General features: G+C 42.4%; 1 protein-coding gene across 1 annotated transcript in view; it reads left to right on the plus strand.

The window, feature by feature from the left end:
• LOC126428328 (synaptic vesicle glycoprotein 2A-like) overlaps positions 1-21,148 on the plus strand; it is a 781,198-nt gene that overhangs the window by 733,563 nt on the left and 26,487 nt on the right. The window contains exons 8-9 of the mRNA XM_050090263.1: positions 5,595-5,759; positions 16,623-16,933. Of these exons, the coding sequence (XP_049946220.1) occupies positions 5,595-5,759; positions 16,623-16,933 (476 nt within the window). The remainder of the gene's footprint in view (positions 1-5,594; positions 5,760-16,622; positions 16,934-21,148) is intronic.

Below are 21,148 nucleotides of genomic sequence, written 5' to 3' on the forward strand. Positions count from 1 at the left end.
TTTGCTGGTGTTTGTCATTAATTCTAAACAGTCTGTTAATGGATTGAATTCCTGTTCTCTTTGGAAATCTGGATTAATGTAATTATAAATTGTTGTTTCCAGTCTTGTAATTCCATTTTCTTCAGCTAATTTAGAAGCGAATGTTTCCTTTAATTTACTGTCTAGGCAATGTAAAAAATCTATATCATGGCTTCCAAGCTTTTGTTAACTCCTGTTTATTGTATATTTTCTCTGTAGAATTAGAATTTATCCACGTTAAACAGCCTTTTCCAACAGAATTATCGTTGTTTACTATAACATCACAGTCTTCTTTACATTCTCCTTGTTTTTGAAAATTAAAATTATTTGTTAAATATTTGCACATTTCTCCTTTGTTAAAAATTCCTGAAAAATCTTGTGTTATGTCTAAATCCAGCAAATAGTAGTGTTCCTTTTTAAGTTCTTCCAAAATCTCTGGTATCTCTTTTAAAAGTGTTTCGGGTTTAACATCTGCTAATTCTGTTTGTATGGAAAAGTGATAGGATTTTTATATTTTTTTGGATAATTTTTATTCCTTTGCTAATAATTTGTTTAGTTCCTTTAATTATTTGTGTATTGAAATTAATAAATATGGAATGTTGGCTTTAACTCCATATCTAGCCAGATTAAATTTAGAAAATCTAGATCTTAAAAAGCTGTTAAAACTACCACATGCTGTTTTTTTTTTTTTTTTCAAAGAGCTTTGCATTTTTCATTTCTCCTTCGCAATCTATAAAATCTGTTATTTTAATAACCATAATATTATCACAAAAAAGATTCTGTTATCGGTTTAAATTCTTCTAATCTTTGTTCCACATTTGTAAAGATAATATCTCCAATATTTGTAACAACATTATTATTGTTTGAATTTTGTTAGTAACCATAATCGAAATCTTTCATTGGTTGGTTTTACTTTATTTCCCAAACGTTCTGTTATAGAATATTTCTTTTTGTTTGTAGCACTCATTTTAATGTCAACTCCCATTTATACAGGAAAATACTTATTGGTTTTGCAAAAAGTAAATATGATTTAAAAAAGGTTAAAAAAAGGAAAAATTAAAACTTATCTGAAACTAAGTAGATAAAAGCATAGTAATGTGATTTTCGTACCTATCTGAGGCAGGGATTGACCCAGTGAGCCAGAACCTATCTTTTGCTCCTACTGTCATTCATCGCTGTAGGAGTATATAATTACACATTGAGACCAACTATGGACAGGCAGGGTGACGACTCCAGCGAGCGACCAAATGGTGTAAATTGCCCTGAAGATGACCCCATCGTGGGTTGAAACCGGTTGGCGGCAAAATAAATAATGCGATTGTGACTGTCATTTTGAATGATTGATTATAAGTAAATTAATCGCTGTTTATCTCCATACAACTATGTTGTCTAAAAATTTACTGGTTACTTTACCATTCGGAAACCCCAAATCTGACTGTGACTTGTAACACCATGAAACTTGGTATGGGACCCATGTGTTGTGCACTCTGGCATAGGCAGCTCAACAGGTCTACACCATACATGTGTATGTCCATCACTTGCATTCAGACAGAACCTGCTCTCATCGTTGAAGACAAAGCATCATTGGACTCTCCAGTTGACTCTTTCATAATATCTGAGTAGCTGTGCCTGGCAGTGCCGTGGTGTCGGTAATAGTCTGTCCTGCGAGATCTGTGGTCAGAGTCCTGTTGCAAGCAGAGATTCTGGTGAAACATGTGCCCAGATTTCTTACCTGGATGATGTTGAGTTGGCCACTGCTGCTGGCACAATGCATCGATCTCGACGTGTGTCTATACATCCAGAGCCTGGTGTACAGGTGTGGACATGTTGCACAGACCATTGTTGAAAGCAATGATACACCACTGATGCACTGTGCCCAACATGTGCAGCAGTCCATCATGACGTCCATCCACCTTCCTGCAAGCACACAATTAAATACTGTTCATATGGGTGAAACTGTTCAGTAGGAGGCATGGTCGAACCCTAGAATGAATGTTGCACTGTTCATCTATAAACTCTGCACAGTTGCCACCTGCAGAGACAAAACACAGGGTGCACATCCGTGCACTACCTAATGGCCAATGACTGCGACAAAACAATCACTACCACTAAAACCCATCCATAAGCACTTATTATACGCTGTGCCAGTGAAAAAGGTCCTTGAGGGTGTCGCATTTTTTCCAGTAGCGGAGATGCAGGCGTACATGAAAGATTCAATCAGTTCTCAGTGTCAGACACAGCAGAAGAATGGAGCACCTCAGCCCTACACCTTCCCATCCTGAATTGAGCCATTCATATCAAACGGTGATACACAGGGTGATTTTTCCACTGTGTCTAACTCTAGGGACTGATCAATGAGGGGGTACAGAACATAAAAGGTCTAATGAACTTATGTTCGAAAATGTATGGTTCCCATGCTAGAGACTATTTATTCAATCATGCTTTGTTATAGAGACTGCAGTCTAATATGCACTGTCCCATGCAGCCACAGTTACAGTATGTATGGTTTCCTCCTAGAGGGTGGTACTGTTCTTTACACATCATACCCTAGTGCCCTCTCCTGCCTTAGTAATTCGTAATGCTGTGTCCAATTCACTTCCCTTGCTGAATCACCTTGTAGTGGATGTGATACAGCGCTGTTTACAATGGTTCCATATTAAAATCGACAACGCGTGGAGATGGTGTTTACTTATGGAAAGGCTAATGGCAATGGGCGACAGGCAGCAAGGTTGTATCAGGAGACCTATCCCCACTGACAACAACCACAGCATTCAATGTTTGCGATAGTGTTTCGCCATTTGTCTAGGACAGGATCGTTTCAGGAAGCAGGATATCATGATGGATGTATCTGAAATGTTCGCACACCAGACTTGGATAGAAATATGATTAACACTGTGAAAGGTGCCTGCTGTGTCAGTACCAGGCAGTTAGCCTGCCAGAGTGACACATTCTCCATGACAATTGTTACTACCCTTATCACTTACAGCGTGTGCAAGGCTAACTAGCGACAGACATCCCACATCGGGGGCAGTTTTGTCACTTGTTTGTTAACCAGGCAACAACAGTTCCAGGATTTGTGTCCCCTGTCCTACTCACAGGTGAGGCCACCTTTGCACAGAGTGGTATCCTCAACTCCCATAACAGTCATCTGTGGGACAGTATGAAAAACCCCTATAATATAGAGACAGTGTAACATCAGCATCAGTGGAGCCAGATTGTGTGGGTTGGGATAACTGGCCACCATATTTTGGAACTAGTCTTCCTTCCACATCGCCTAACAGGCTGGAATTATCAGCGTTTCTTGCAGGTGACTTTGCCTTCCCTGCTGGAAAAGGTGCCACTGATGATTCAAGGGGTTATGTGGCTGCTCCATGATGGTGCTCCAGCCCACTTTGTCATTAACATCTGGATGCATCTCAATCATGTCTTCCCTGTTCAATGGATCAGTCGAGGGATCCAGTTACATGCTCTGCTCGTTCACTGAATCTAAGACCATTTTATTCCTGGATATAGAGACATCTCAAAAGTATCATGTATACAGAGCCCATTCCTAATGTGGAGATGCTGGAGCAACTTTTTCATGCTGCCTTTGATACTGTTCATACGTAGCCTGGCCGATGTGAAGGCTTGAGATACAACATGCTATAGTGGTTACACGCATGAGTTGAGACACATGGAAACCTTTTACAACATTTACTGTAACTGTAGAGGCATGGTACAGTGCATATTAGACCGCAGCCTCTGTATCAGTATATACTTGAATAAATGGTCTCAATGCATTTCCAGACATAATTTCATTAGACCTTTTTTGATCCTTATCCTCTCATCGATCAACTCTTAGAGTTTGTGCACAGTGGAAAAAATCACCCTATATATACATAATAATGTGTGGCTACACTGCTTCCGACTGTTTGTTCTTTCAGCAGATAAATGTAACTTACTAAATTAGGAGGATAGTCGCTACTCTGAAAAAGGTTCTGATTCAAAACCTATATTAAACAGTGCATATTAACCTAGTATTCGTAGCTTAATATTTACTTGACTATAATTGTATTTTTCAAACAAATAGTTGTCTTCATATGTTTCAGTTGAGGCCTGTACTCAATATATCGGTACCTCCTCTACATCTTTACAATGAATGCCATTAATCGTCAGCAGTTTTTAATCTTTGAATCTAGATAGTGAAGTAAATGGGCTAAAAAAGCAGGTGAAACAGAAAAAAGGAAACAGTATTATATTTTCGTGGCCACAGTCAATAATCTGAAAACGGAAACATTAATGCAGAATAGAAGCGAGTGCCAGAGAGTGCAGATTTGCCTGGCTCTACCTTCATTCCAAACAGAACATCGTATCGACTCAATGTCATACAAATTTAAAAATCCCTTACATTCAGTTATTTCGTGATCACTGTACTGTAGTGCTGCATCTTGAGGCCTCACCGAAGAATTCTACAAACACTTTGCTCCAACCAATGCACAGCAGCTGCAGCTATAGATTTTGATGCACAGCGTTCTGTGTTAGGTTCAGGTGAATTTGTCATGTCAGCTATATTTCTCAGTTCTGTGATGATGAAGCAACAGACAGGAGATCTATGTTTAAGCGCAGACCTGTCTGCCTGACGACTGGATCCAAAGTGTGAACCATTTTGTGATGTGGACTGCATTATCCTACCATGTGCAAAATGGATACACAACTAACTCTCTGCTGGTTTCAGCTGATAGCCATTTTCAATTAACTCCTCAGTGCTGAAATGATGATGCTTCCAAGGCCAAACCATGGCTGCCAGAGAAAATCCTATGTGTGATCAGATCAATGTTATTGCTCAAATCACTCTATTCTCTATGATGCATAGCTGTGACACTTCAAGATGGGTGAGGTTATTGTGCTGCACCAAGAATCTATGGGTGGAACATCTAAAATAAAGGAGAAAGTAAATATCTGGTTGTGAAAATAGCCAGTATGTGTCATATTTTTCAGCCACAAAATGTATTTTACTTGTCAACCTACAAGGGGTAGTCGCACCATTTTAACTATCATCTCAAAAATTTAAGTTCTGTAAGCAGCTTTCTGTTTCAATTCACCTAAAACTTCCAAGCTAAGAGGCCTTGTTTCACGTATAAAAGTATTCTCTGAAATTTCAACTGTGGGATACCTCTTTGGAGTCGCTGTTTTACCTCCGAAGGTATCTCTCACAGTCAAAGGTGAAACATCTGGGAATACCCTTGGTTCAGAAATTTAACTGAAGTAAACATTGGCTGTGAAGGTCTACACTGTATAAATATTTGTTGTTTGCAGGTCTCTAATTTATCAACTGCCTGCACTGTTTGGTATCAGTTTTCTCGCAACATGCTACAATACAATTGTTCAGGGATTTCAGTGTGTACCAGAACTGCAGATGTGTACCAGCAAATAAATAAGAGACTCATTACACGATTTTCATTTTTTCGAGTTCATAATTAAAATTTCATGACTGGCTGCTTTTACTAACACATTCGTCAGATCAGCAAGTTGTCACAACATGCAGGTACTCATTCATGACCTATTTCTCACATGTGCATCAACCCACCAACCTGCAGTTCCAACGGCTTCCTCATCTGGCTGCCAGAGCTGCTAAACCGTATGGGCCAGTACGGCGAGGCCTACCCACACCACCCTGCCACCGTGTGTGACGTCATCGCCGTTCTCGCGGGCCAGCTGCCACCACCAGTCGCCGTGGAACTGCTCCAGGCCAACTACTCCAGGTAAGCTCAGCGTGCGACGCATAGGGTGAAGGCAGGAGCTCAGAAGCCATCCCTAGTGCAGCTGTTGGGTGTCTGCTCAGCTCTTGTCTGATAGTGTCCCACTGAGGCATTCAGGAAATGTCATTGATGTTGTGGTCTTCAGTCTGAACACTGGCTTGATGCAGTTCTTCCCTGCCCTGCACAAACCTCTTCATCTCTGCATAGATATTGCAAACTACACACATTTGAACCTGATATTCATAGTCAAACCCTGGGGCATCTCCAGAGTTTTTACGACATACACTTCTCTGTACGATCCAATGGGCTATTTCTTCACATCTCATGATGTGTTGTATCAATTGATCCCTATTTTTAGTGAAGTTGGGTCAAGATTTCTTTCCTTCTCCATTCGATACTGTACCTCTTCTTCTCTCCTACTTATCAAATCTTCAGCATTCTTCTGTAGCACCACATTTTAAATGCTTGTATTCTCTGCTTGTGTATATATTTTACTGTCCACTTTGCACTTCCATATAAGGTTACACTCCAAGGAAATACTTTCAAAAAGGCTTTCCAACGCATCTGTAATAGCTGTTGTCGAACTTCACCTTTATAGAAACACTTTTCTAGCTGTTACCAGTTTGATTTTATATCCTACCCAATTTAGCTGTTGGCTGCCCAAGTAATCAGTTACCAGCGGAAGAATACTCCTGTGGAGCACAAAAACGGCGAATACGTTCCTCTTTAAAAGACTCTGACAGAAAATTTGGGGAACCAGCTGCCTCAGTACTCATTCCAGCTTCCTTACCAAATATTTTGGCAAGCGAACATATCCGCCCTCTTTTGATGCAGACTGTTGTAAATCCTTTTACCCAGTCTCTCTTTGTAGTTACAGCTTCATGCCTTCATAGTCAGCACTTCCCTGTCTATGTGTATCTCTTACTAACAGTCTCCTTTATTCTCCCATTGATTTAGAGTATATCCCGCTACCCCTGCTCCTCTCTCAATTACAATCGCTCCTTTTGTCTTTCATTCCCACTGCCATTGCCTCCACCATATCTCAGCATCTCAATAATTCTGGCAGCTCCAGCTTGCTTTTAGCCCTATACCAACATATTTAAATTTTTGCTCCAAAAGGCACCCTCCCTTACACCTGTGTGTTATAGTTCACAGGTGTGGAAGGGGTAATTCCTACGACCCTCCTCAAGCCTATGTATGGTTTCCCCTCATCTGTATTTTTCATTTCCACTCCCTCCTCTCTCTTTTTCTCACACTGCTTCTAATTCCGGGTACTTCTGTAGATATTATAAACTAACACACAGTGTTGTACCCTTTAATAGTTTTGGGTAACGCTTGTAATAACAATGCTAATGATTTAGCTTCTGCGAATAACTACCTAAATTTCAGCCAAAAGCGATGTACGATGAAGGATGGAAAGTATGAGAAAGACCAAGTACTCAGTAACAGAAATTTACAATACCACAGGAGTTGTAAATCGACAAGAAACAGATTTTCCGGTTAGCTCTGTAACTGGTATGGTACAATAACACTACATTAATTAGCCAATATGTATGCAAGTCGTTACTCAAACTAAATCTTTAACCCTAGGACAGACATGTGTTTCAGCGTTTTCATTATTTTCAGCACCTAAATCGATACTGTGTAAAGATTTAGTGTTCAAATGCCTCTGTGATGCCATAATTGGTTTAGTCTTATCTTCATAGTCGCTGTGGGAGAGATGTGTAGGTAGTTATACTAATTCCTATACACGTAGTACTGGTTGTAAGTAGGCTTTTATGGGATACTTGGAGTCTAATCCTCAAGTCATGTCAGTTCATTTCTTCCAGCATTTCTGTGAGCCTGTGAGTTAAACGAACCTTTCACCATTCTTGCTGCCCTTCTCTGTATACATTCAGTAGCTCTTGTGCGTCCTACACAGTCCAGTCACATTAACGTGCTCATCACTTATGTTTGCCATCAATATGCAGTAGCCATTCACCGATGGCAGGCGGGAGCAATAGCAGTGGAAGGTGTATAAAGGGAGTAAGGGAGGCTGTGTGGAAAAGAGTGCAGTCATTGACGTAATGCAGAAGTGGAGAAATTTCTTTTCGTATTTTTAATTTGTGGTAAGGTCTTATGGGACCAATATATTGAGGTCATCTGTCCCTAAACCTACACACTACTTAATCTAACTTAAACTAACTTACGCTAAGGACAACACAAACACCCATGCCAGAGGGAGGACTCGAACCTCCGATGGGGGGAGTCGCACAGGCCGTAACAAGGCGCCTCAGAATGCGCGGCTACCCCGCGTGGCCAGAAATGGAGCGGTCCATAAGGGCATCATCATTGACTTTTGGACCAAGGGTGGAGATATTTCCGAAACAGCTAAGTCTGTAAAGTAGTCACGTAGCACTGTGGCTAAAGTACGGCATGCACAGCAAAATGGCACTATACAAAACTGGAGTCAGGGCAACTGCGTTGAACCACAGCCAATAGGTGATTGGTGAACGATGGCTACGGAGATGTGCGTGGGCGAATAGATACGCAACTGTTGAGCACCTGACCACCCATATCAACCAAGGGAAAGCCAACAGCGTCTCCTCAACGACCTTTCAGCAAACGTTGCTGTGTATGGGTCTCAGCAGCAGGTGCCCAGGTCATGGCCCCACGCTTACTGCTATGCTCTGATGATGAAGGATGGAATTTGAATGGCAATACCACAACTGGATATCCGAATCATATTCTATGCTCCTTCGGACATATGGCTGTTGGCACTGGCCTATTCTGGGTCGCTATGTGTCATGATAGGCGAGAGAAATGGTGAGGGAGTGGGTAGATTTATGTCGGGGTGTGCAGTGAAACAATGGTAATGCCCTGGTCACCTCACAGTGTTAGACCAGGATGGTGGCCGAAGACACCTAGGTGGCTAGGAGGTCACAAGGTAGTGCCTCCCCCAGCCGGATCACAGGCAGCCTGCAGTCAGCTACCTGAAGTTGCTCAGAGGACAGAGGCCAGCTGGGACTCATCTCCCCATGCTGACGAAACTTCCCCGAGTCTCGCAGCTGCCACGCCACAGATATGGTGTGCCTCATGCCAGCACTCGATGAATTAATCAGTGGCAAGTTGCCAACCAATTTAGATCACTAGCGGAGAGTCGTGCCTTTTTTGAAACACAAAATATTGCCATTCTCTCAGGTTCAAGATGCAGACGGAATTCTTTGAACTAAACTCGGTTATTTGTACCATTATAGCTAAGCTTCTGTCAAAGTGATACTGAAGTGGGACTGTAAGGTTGCTTCATTCTATTTGTCACGTCAGATTTTCCTAGTTCGCTCTACTGCTCACGCACAGCTTTGTAGGCCCAGTTAAATTTGCCAGTGTCTGAATTACAAAATATTACCTCACTCTTCGTAACCCCATGTTACACTGTTGACAGTTCTGCACGCTTTGACCATGTCCTAGTGTAGCAAGCCCTCCTGGCTGGAATGTTTTGATATAATGTGAACAATACCTTCCAGTGGTTCACTCGATCAGAACATTGGCTGGGCTGGCCTCCACTGCCTGACAGCACATAGCAATAAAACTTTTAAAAAAATGCCAAATCACAGGCCGAACTTTTCCGGTGTGCAGCAGAAGGGTTCAGTCTGGAGGAGGGAGCATTAAGGTATTGGGAATGTCATCGCGGCATTTCCTGCTTGATCTCCTCATTCTGGAAGGGACGATGAATCAACACAGTTGTGCGTCTATCCTTGAGGACAATGCCCACCCCTACATGCAGTTCGTTTTTCCTTGGTATGATAGCACCTACCAGCAGGACAACGAAATGTGTCACACAGTTCACAGTGTATGTGCGTGGTTCAGAGATCACCAGGATGAGTTTATTGTACTCCCCCGGCTGGCCACCAAATTCCCCAGGCTCTGTTGGGCTGTACCCACCGTGGATTCTTAACGGAGAAATCTAGCACAGCTGACTAAGGCACTGGAGTCGACACGGTTTCAATTAGCTGTCAGTAGCCTTCCAGAACCTCACTGACTCGCTTCCTGCATGTCTTTCAAGGTCTGCATTGCAAGCGGTGGATATTCGAGTCTTTCGACGGGTGGTCGTATTGATGTGACTGGACAGTGTATTTAATATGTATCTGTCATACTTGAGTAATACTCTGCAGTGGGTCACACGACTGTTTTGTAAGCAACCTCTTTGCCTGCTGGTTCCATTTCCCTAGTATTTTATCAGTGAGTGGAAGTCTGCCATGGGCGTTGTCTGTGGCTGGGCGTGTGTGATCATTCCATTCCGTTTCAAATGCACACAGACTGTTACAGCTAGGCATTTATACGAGTTGACTGATTCCAGTTGTGTCTCACTGATATTTAGTCATTTGATATGACAATCTTTTTTTTCTTTTTTAGGGTACACAATGTTACATTCCTGGACGTTTAAACCAAATTGTCAATGGTTGCACCACTTTAAAATCTTACCCAGATATCGCTGAATATCTGGCCAGTTCTTTTTCAGATACTGCATTGTAGTTAACTGCGTCATCTGCAAAAAGTTAGAGATAGCTTTACCACTTTTAATAATTTTTTTTTTAGTCGTCAGTCTTCAGTCTTCTGAAGTGTTTGATGCGGTCTGTCCTGTGCCAACCTTTTCATTTCAGTATAGCAGTTGAAGTTTATTTCCTCAGTTATTGGCTGGATGTATTCTAATCTCTGTCTTCCTCTACAATTTTTACCCTCTACAGCTCCGTCTAATACCATGTTGCTCCCTGATGTCTTCGCAGGTATCTTATCGTCTTGTTCCTTCTTCTAGTCAGTGTTTTCCATATAGTCATATCCTTGTCGATTCTGCGAAGAACCTCCTCGTTCCTTACCTTATCAGTCTATCTGATTTTCAACATTCTTCTGCAGCACCACATCTTATATGCTTCAGTTCTCTTCTGTTCAGGTTTTCCCAAAGTCCATGACTACCAGGTTATTAATATACAATATGAACAGATAAGGGTGCCAACTTCCTACCATTTAGGATGCTTGAAAGTACTTCTAAATTTGCAAACAGCTGTCCATCGAAGGTAACATGCTGCATCCTTCCTACCAGAAAATTTTCAATCCAGTCTGAAAATTTTTTTGTACTTCATATAATGGTTAACAAGTGTTGGTGTGCTACTGAGTCAACTGTCTTTCGAAAGTTTGGATATCTTGTTACTTTAGACCACAATTTCTTTTAATACTGGCGATTTTAATATGCACGCTTGAGTAAAAACGTTTACCATGTCCACTTTTACAATTTTTGAGTTATGCATTGCTTCTTATAGTTGGAACAGCAACATCTGCCCTGTGCTGGAGTGCGTGTTTCCACATCATTTGCTAACGTGTTTGTGTACTTCTAACGAGTGAGACCTCTGTTCAGTAACGCAGTGGCCCTTGCCCATCGAGTGTCGAATGTATGGTGGACTGGGATTTCGAGTTTCAGATTTACAGTAAAGCTGCAGATTTAGTGCGGGCATTGGATAACACAAAGACACATGCTTGTAGTGAGGCGGGATCGACAGTTTCAGTTCAGTAACGTCACTCAGTCCGGCGGTGGCCCACAGCTGCTAAGAGTTGACATCGGAAGTTTCATCATTTTATCCGAACTGAGGTCGCCTGAAAACCATGAATAGTTTATCCAGACATGCCGCCATGAAGACTCCGAAGGCAAAAATCTGCAGACGACAGAAGTAGGTCACATCTCAATAGTGCATTACATAGTTGTCGTTCCAAGGTTCAAATTAAAGTTTGTGTGCAGAACAAGAAGAAGTGTGAGAGTGTTTTCAGCATATTGCTTCACGTTGAAATGATCTGCACACGTTTTTCTTTCTGGGATATAAAGGTATATGTACATAAAATGCTTTGACGAAAATTTTGACCTGCTTCCCTAATGCCAAAAAAAAAAGAAAACCTTGCAAACATGTGAGGAATTTAAAATTGATAAACGGTTGTGAATAAGAGACGGAGGATAGCACTGATAAATGAACGTGAGGTGCATATGCAGAAGGTAGAGGCAACAACAGAGTGCCTCTGGAAAGCAAAATAAACTTCAAGAAACATGCTCATCGCATGTGCGACATGCCTCTTCTACCTAAATCTGACATTATAGAATGGAGTTGATAAACAAGATGGGAAACACAGTACCGTAGTTGAAAATGAGTAAACCAGTAGCTCTTGTGCTGGAAATGAAGGAAATGCTGTGCTTTCGTGAATGTTTTTGCACACTTCCTGTTACGTGCATATCGATAGTTTTGTTTTGATGAGTGGTGATGCGTAACTAAGGTACTGTATGTGCTACAACGTCAGCTACCCTCACTTGTCTGCCTGTTCGGCTACGCACAGCTGTCGACTGCAGCTGTGTCCAAACTGCCCCAACGCACGATGACGACGTGGCATGTGCAGCAGCAGCGTGCGTCTGTGCACCGTGCTATTCAAGTAGCTGTACATTATGCAACAAATTTAATAATTTTTTAACACGGCCTATGTTCACTGATGTGAAAGAAGATGATCTGTTTCCTACTTCACTCTCTTAGGACTTTTTATGTTTTTTTACTTTCTAAAGTACCCTGTGTCCTTCCTGAGGCTTCAGGCTAATTCCACATCAAATTTTATCACAATCATTTTAGCTGTTTAGTCGTGACAATGTAGTAATATTATGAGGGCTTGTTGAAAAGTAAAGCCTCCGAATTCTTTATGTGAAAATTCTTAAACCTTTGTAAATTAAACAAACTTTATTAACGCTCTACATATTTTTTCTTCATGTCTACATATGTTTCTCAACATAGTCACCTTGGCGACGAACAAAGTTCCACCACCTCTGCTCGCACCGCTTTATCACTATCAAAGTGAAGTCCTCAAAGGTCTTCTTTAAGTTTTGGAAGCAGATGAAAATTGAATGGGGTCCAGTTTGCAGTGTATGGGAGCTGCTCGAAGACAACTGTTTATCCTCAACCAACACACTCATTGCTTTATTCTGCTCAGATTTTTCTCGAATTATTTCATTTCTAACTCCATATTTTCTTGTCTTTCCTACTGCTCTCCTCATTACCTCCATTAGTGTGGCAGTAATCTTGCATACATATTTCTCTTGTAGTGCCGATCTGTCCGTACCATACACTGTAATTAGTGCCTTAACTTCAACCTAAATTCGCATTTTAATTTTCATACTTGCCTCTTTCTTTCCTGCTAATGCGTCTGATAGTACAGTCTTAGTTCTGTTTAGTACCTCTTGTTCTATTCTCCCGTTAGTACCTAGTATGGTGTGAAAATATTCTAAATTGTCTATTTTTTCAAGAAGCTTGCTGCTACAGAGTATATTGAGTTCTTCTTCCCGTCTGTTCAGTTTTGAAGCTCACATTACTTCGCTTTTTTCTGCATTCACTATCATTCCCTTCCTCTTCAGTTTCTTCATACCATTCCACTACAGCCAACTGAAGTCTTTTTGGAGTTTTAGCCACCAGTTCTATCGCGTGTGCCTAGTGCTCACAGGGAGAAGTAAAACCTAGCAGTTACATACATCCTCCCGGCACAGAACACGACTTTTCTAGATTCGACTTGTTTGCTAGTATCTATTGGATACTACGGTCACCTGTAAATTTATCCTGTAGAGCTGGTCCTGCTAGTCAGTGCCAGTTAATAACTTTCTTCACCATGCTTGGATCCTCTTCCCCGAATATTTCGTGAATTGCTGGAAAAAGAGCTCGTTTCTGTCTTCAAACAACGTAAAGCATTCATTACCTGAGTTACATCATTTCAACTGTGTATTGTCAGATTAACCATTAATACAATGTGTTACGGCGTAAATGAAGCGCCGGAACGCCAGTCGGGAAGGAAAGAGAAGAGAAGGCTATGAGAAGAAGTCAGCCAGTCGCACGCTGGCCGGACTTCCCTCCAGGACGACAACGCGTGTTGTGTAGTGTCTGGGAAGCCTGCATACTCAGTTCGCTAGACAAACAATCAAACAAGTCGTATTAATGAGTTTTATTACAATTAATTAAGTACAATATTTAACTATGCCAATTACACAGATGTATCGCAAGAAAAGGGCGGCATACGAAATTAAGTGCGGCCCCTGTGTGAAGAGGAAATAAGCGCCGCGACCGACTGGTGACGGCCCAGTTCAGAAGCGGCTTCAAGGTTACCCACTTGGATAGCAGCGTCAATGGTAGCGACTTCAGTAGCAGTTCAGGACAGACTCTTGTCAGTTAGAGGTCAGCAGTCACTGCAAACACTTAATTTCGTATGCCGCCCTTTTCTTGCGATACATCTGTGTAATTGGCATAGTTAAATATTGTACTTAATTAATTGTAATAAAACTCATTAATATGACTTGTTTGATTGTTTGTCTAGCGAACTGAGTATGCAGGCTTCCCAGACACTACCCAATGTACTTTACAGTGAGCACCAGGGTCCTCTTTCTCTCTGGTCCATATACAACAGAGTAAGTCCATTAACTTACATTTTACGTAACTGCTAATGTAGGCTCGTCGGTTATTCCTTGGGGGGGCCACCGTAACACCTTCCAACAGTGACTGCACAGAATAACATGTCCACGACAGAAAATGACGACTTACATTCACCATCGTACCCATGTGTGGTGCAATTCAAGTGTATACTCGTATTCTTGGCTCTGAATTAACAGAAGCCTGGCAACAGCGTTTAGCTCCATTCCAGCTCAGTTAACAAGATAACAGTTTTCCGCTTTATATTCGCAAGAATATCATCCATTTTTCGAAGAGCCTAAGAGTGTAGGCCTACCATGGCATTTCACAACGAAATGGAATGTTACCTTAAAGTTCTAATTTTTATTCTCTCTATTATTTAATGAGCGTTTTATTAATGTGATTGCGTATTATTATTAATTGATTTTTTATTTATGGTTTGGTTTAGCGATTCCTTTTTACTAAGTTAAAGAATACGGTAATACCATATGCGTTTCGCAGAAGCACATCTCGTTGAGTCTCCTCGCTGGAACTTTTCTACCTGAAATCGCTGAAGATAATTTATCGCTCTACGGAAATCAATCGGTACAGCCAAGTGCTATGCTGTGTCAAGTGTATGGAATGTGGCGTCCAACTTTAGTTCGTGAAAATATTTAGGTCTTCAGAGAAATATTCTCGACGAATCCAAAAAGCGTGGAAAACTGCAGATTCGCACCATCAAACCACACACTTCCGAACGACTTGCGTCTTTATAATCACTGACTATTTCTTTTGAAATGATTGAGGGTTATGAACTCTACGCCCCCGCGGCTTCCAACAATCTCCTCTGAATCCGACATAGAACATCTCTCTTCCAGTGTCCAACATGGAATAATTATCTCTTTCCCGTAGCTTAATACGGTCTGTATATCTTTGTTATTGAGTTCGCACGAAGATGCTTAAATGGCACAGAGTGTTTATCTCTCGCGCAGGCAGTTTACATTTATCGTTGTATTAATATTCTGTCGCAACGCGCCACGGGACTAAAAGTCTCACCGCCACACGTTCATGGTAGGCAAAATTTTTCTGCCTGAGTCATGTAGTACTATCACCGTCAGAGGATGGTAATTGGGACAACATCTCCACGCCGCTGGAATCGACGTCCGGTTCCCCCAACCATCCTAGAGGAAGCGGATTCCGACCATGGCTAACGATAGGCTTGGCACGCCCATAACGGACGCATCCCTTGGCGGGACCAGCCCCCACTCTACGCCCAATACTCCCCAATCATATCCGCCCATGTTAGGCTAAATTTTTCTGCCTGACTCAAGTAGCACTGTCACCGTCAGAGGGTGGTACGGGACTACAAGTCCCACCGCCACACCCCCAAAGTGAATTGCAGTGACGCAGTCACTGCCCTATGGATAAATTTACTGCCTCACCAACACAGTTAGACCGCGATAGACCGGTGATGCTGTATTGTAAACATATCACAAAAAAAAGACTTTATGATTCTGTATCTGTATAAAATGTAGACTGGCCATGGCCATCCATGGAAAGCGCATCTGAAGAAGAGAAATTTGTTAACATCGAGTATAGATTTAAGTGTCAGGAAGTCATTTCTGAAAGTATTTGTATGGAGTGTAGCCATGTATGGAAGTGAAACATGGACGATAAATAGTTTGGACAAGAAGAGAATAGAAGCTTTCGAAATGTGGTGCTACAGAAGAATGCTGAAGATTAGATGGGTAGATCACATAACTAATGAGGAAGTATTGAATAGGATCGGGGAGAAGAGAAGTTTGTGGCACAACTTGACCAGAAGAAGGGATCGGTTGGTAGGACATGTTCTGAGGCATCAAGGATCACCAATTTAGTATTGGAGGGCAGCGTGGAGGGTAAAAATCGTAGAGGGAGACCAAGAGATGAATACACTAAGCAGATTCAGAAGGATGTAGGTTGCAGTAGGTACTGGGAGATGAAGAAGCTTGCACAGGATAGAGTAGCATGGAGAGCTGCATCAAACCAGTCTCAGGACTGAAGACCACAACAACAACATCTGTATCTCATGCATGGAACAGGTTCTGCTTATTATGCACTCCAATCTCTTACTATGCACATTCTAATCTCTTTCTGTGTGTTCAATGCTCACATGTTTATATTGCTTTACGTAAAGGATGTCAAAGAGTAATGTGCAGGGGCCATCGCCTTGCTTGATCCTTTTCTCCACTGGGAATTTTCTTGATTTTTCACCATCAATACGAACCACTCCATGGGTTGTTCATACACACTCCTCATGGTTGTCATCAACTTTGTGTATGCTATTTGCGGTATTTTGTATAAACAAAGAAAACTGAATAAGAGTGTTTTCTCGAAAATTTGTGTAAGAGCCTTTTTTACTCAGTATTATAAGAAAAATAGTGTAAATAAATTTCAGTGGGATGGAGACCTACGCAACAGCTGAGGACCTATTAGTCAGCAACTGGACAGCAGTGCAGCTGAGTGCAGGGTCTGGTGCCAACTGGACGACGACGGTGCCGGAAGCGATGGTGAGGAACCTGACAAGCTGGGGCGGTGACTCCACCTCGAGCACTGCCTCCCTGGAACTGTCTCCAGCACCGGACGTGTGCGTCGCCACGGTGAACCCAGTGAGCTTCCAGAATACGCTCATAACGGGCGCGGGCTTTGCTGTCAGCTACATCGCCATCAGCCCCATCATCAAGGTCGTCAGCAAGAAGACCATCCTCGGTAAGTTTCACGCACCGCTGAGGACTCCCCACTTACAGTCAGCTTCCGACCAAAGATTCTCACATGTGCTATGCAAGACGGGAAATGTACATTTCGTTGGTGTAACTCGTATTTCTTCTACGTGACGATTGCATGCATTCACTCCTGCATCTAAATCTGTACTCTCTGAATCACTGTGCAGTGCGTGGCAAAGGCTACATCTATCTTGTCCTCATTCTGAGTTTAACATCCCTCTCATTAGAGAGGAATATTGACTCAGTTTTTCGCACAAGCCAGTGATTAATTGAGTATAGCGTCCCCAGTGCTATATTACGAAAAGACTTAAAAAACGGTATTTATAAAGAAGAGATATTTAAAATTTGAATAATAAGTGGACACTAGCCGCTCAGGCGAACAGACATTTTTCTCTATATTATAATAATTTCTATGCGTAAGTTTCGAGGGCAAAGAAATATAACAAAATGATCAAAGAGACGACAAGATACGCTCTTTTGTTAATTTTTTAGTCGTCTTCAATTCTTCTCTTGTCTTGATTGCGTAAAGACGGACATCTTGCGAGTGCTGGCAAATGTAAGCATATTTGTACGAAGTAAGCAGATAATATATTGATTTAATATTATTGTGCACTTTTAATTTGTAAAAGGTGATCCCGATTTCATGTCTTGAATTAACCTGCATTCCAGTAATTTACAGTTCAACAATCGCAGCGGCCGATGCAGCCAACGACGCCATTAAGTGGCGATATTAATTTATAAAATTTAGCGGAAGCGAAATACTCGCCCGCTATTAACATAACATACATTTTTCTCCACAGCCGCCAGACGTTGCAGAAAATACGTAGCTTTAAGATTCTTATTTTCAGTACCATAGCCGAGAGCCAGAGCCAGGACTCCGACTACGAGGCAATGGTTAACGGAGGTAAGAAAAAATACTCTCGCGCGTGTGTGGGCCGCCATTGTAATTAATAACTAAAGATATTTTGCTTTAAAGCGAACTGACTAGCCGAGGAAATTAATATGAAAAGTTTATTCCATTGTTCAACTTATATGCTCGTGTTTTAAGATTCAGTGAGTCTAACGTTCATTAACGCAACAAATAATTTAAGATTAATATTGTTAAAAGGGGAACTTCACAAAAGCATTTAATCGTAAATCAAAATCAAATGAAATATCATTTTTGTTAAGGCCCACCACGTAAGTCGGCAACAAACAAAATATTAATAATGATAATAATTATATTAAAATTACGACGGCCGACAGGTGCGAGATGAGGTAGACAAAATGGTAACAAAAGATTGTTGTCATGGTCCTGATGTCAACTGACGGTGTGTGTAGAGTCTGTGCAGAGACTGGTTTTGAGAAACGAATGAACAGTGTAGCGCTACCTTTTACATTACACTGGTCTACAGTGGGCTGTTTTCAGATGCCAAAGTAGTCTTAATACACTCATGCTCATAAATTAAGGATAACTTGCAGAATGTGATGCCACACAACGTGCCACTACACAAAACTGGTGCTAATAAAAAAATGGTTCAAATGGCTCTGAGCACTATGGGACTCAACATCTTAGGTCATAAGTCCCCTAGAACTTAGAACTACTTAAAGCTAACTAACCTAAGGACATCACACACACACCCATGCCCGAGGCAGGATTCGAACCTGCGACCGTAGCAGTCCCGCGGTTCCGGACTGCAGCGCCAGTACCGCTAGACCACCGCGGCCGGCCTGGTGCTAATAGTATAGGCACTTAAGGAACACACACGACACAGATCTGTAAGTGATACGTTGAGAAAACCGTCCCGAAATACATGTGCTACAAAACGCCACTGTTTCCTGCGCATGTAGCCCGACGTCAATGTGGGATATGATCACCATGCACACGTACACAGGCCGCACAACGGGTTGGCATACTCTGGATCAGGTGGTCGAGCAGATGCTGGGGTATAGCCTCCCATTCTTGCACCAGGGCCTGTCGGAGCTCCTGAAGTGTCGTAGGGGTTTGAAGACGTGCAGCGATACGTCGACCGAGAGCATGCCAGATGTGCTCGATGGGGTTTAGGTCTGGAGAACAGGCAGGCTACTCCATTAGCCTGATATCTTCTGTTTCAAGGTACTCCACCACGATGGCAGCTAGGTGGGGGCGTGGGTTATCATCCATCAGGAGGAAGGTGGGACCCACTGCACACCTGAAAAGGCGGACATACTAGCGCAAAATGTCGTCGCGATACACCTGACCTGTTACAGTTCCTCTGTCAAAGACATGCAGGGGTGTAAGTGCACCAAACATAATCCCACCCCACACCATCAAACCACGACCTCCATACAGGTCCTTTTGAAGGACATTAAGGGGTTGGTATCTGGTACCTGGTTAATGCCAGATAAAAACCTGGCGAGAATCATTGTTCAGACTCGTCCGTGATCATAACCTGGGACCACTGTTCCAATGACCATGTACTGTGTTCTTGACACCAGGCTTTACGTTCTCTCCTGTGACCAGGGGCCAGTGGAGTGCACCTTGCAGGTCTCTGGGTGAATAAACCATGTCTGTTCAGTCATCTGTAGACTGTGTGTCTGGAGACAACTGTTCCAGTGGCCGCAGTAAGGTCCAGAGCAAGGCTACCTGCAGTACTCTGTGGCCGTCTGTGGGCACTGATGGTGAGATATCGGTCTTCTTGTGGTGTTGTACACTGTGGACGTCCCGTACTGTAGCGCCTGGACACGTTTCCTGTCTGCTGGAATAGTTGCCATAATCTTGACATCACACTCTGTGGCACACAGAGGGCCCGTGCTACGACCTGCTGTGTTTGACCAGCTTCCAGTCGCCCTAGTATTCTACCCCTCATAACGTCATCAATATGTGTTCTTTGAGCCATTTTCAACACTTAGTCACCATTAGCACGTCTGGAAACGTCTGCACACTTACTCGCTGCACCGTACTCTGACATGCACCAACACTCTGCGTATGTGGACTGCTGCCAGCGCCACCGTGCGACGACCGCAGGTCAAATGCACCCTGAGTGATTTAAACCCGCAAACCGCCCACCAGAGCGTTGTTTCACCAAGTATCAGCATTATCCTTAATTTATGAGCATGAGTGTAGATTTCGATGTGCTGAATACGAATATCAGTATTAAAATTGTCTTTTAGCTCAAGGTTGCAAGAAATCTGGGACTTTACGTTTCACGTATATTGCTAGCGTAGTCAATGGGATATATATTAATGAATTGAACTTACCTGTTTATTCGAGCTGTTTCTTGGTCTTCCACTCGTGTGTGGTGTCCCCAGCACCTCTCTGTAGCATCGAGCAGAGGACAACATAGCAGTGGTCCACTGTCCTGCATATCGCTGTTCCATGAGAGAAATGTCCCGGATGAACCTCTCGCCATGCTCCTCATTGAGTGCATCACAGTTCTCTGCGAACACATTGCAGTGGGAGTAGAAGAAGTGCATCTTCAGGATCATGTTGCACCCAGTGTCCTCATAAGCATGAGTGAGTTCGTCCCCAAAGACCCTGTAATTTTCGGCGCTACTATTTAGCAAGAACAATGTTGTCACATTACGAAAGCAATGCCACAAATGTAGCATACCAGCGTTTACTGTGGACTCAAAAGTGTGTGTCCCATGCGACGGGGCGGTAAATAAAGAAGAGGAAGTGCGGTTGCAGCGTTTTCACACGAATCTTCATATACAAATGTTGGTTAAAAAATGTTATTGCAAATTTTCGCTCTCACGTAAGTCTCAGGGGATGATTTCCACACTTGGTGCATTAGCACAATTCCACAGCCGCGCATATGTTATAGTTTTTTAATTAATTATTCACTCAGACATGAGTACAGTTTGTGATAGGGAACAAAAATTAGGCCATTATTATCGCAAAATCAGTTTTTCATGACACAGTTCAGTCACTATTTATTGGCGTTGTCCTTTTATTTCACACAATGAAATTATCACTTCCAGTTCACCAAATATATGCTTGCACACTTGCACTATTAAACAATACTCTTTGTCGAAATAAATCGGCGCGAAAAAAGTTCTCAGCCGACCACATGGGCCACCCTCAAGTGGACTTGATCGCCACCCACCCTCCAAAACGACTGACCAACGACTGACCTGTCTCACCAGTTAAAGTTACAAATTTTGATACATACATCCCTCGACAGAAATAAGAACACCATAGGAACCGCGCTAAAGTGGACATCTTATCTACTATTTTACA

The sequence above is a fragment of the Schistocerca serialis genome, chromosome 12, assembly GCF_023864345.2.
Source record: "Schistocerca serialis cubense isolate TAMUIC-IGC-003099 chromosome 12, iqSchSeri2.2, whole genome shotgun sequence".
NCBI lineage: Eukaryota > Metazoa > Arthropoda > Insecta > Orthoptera > Acrididae > Schistocerca > Schistocerca serialis.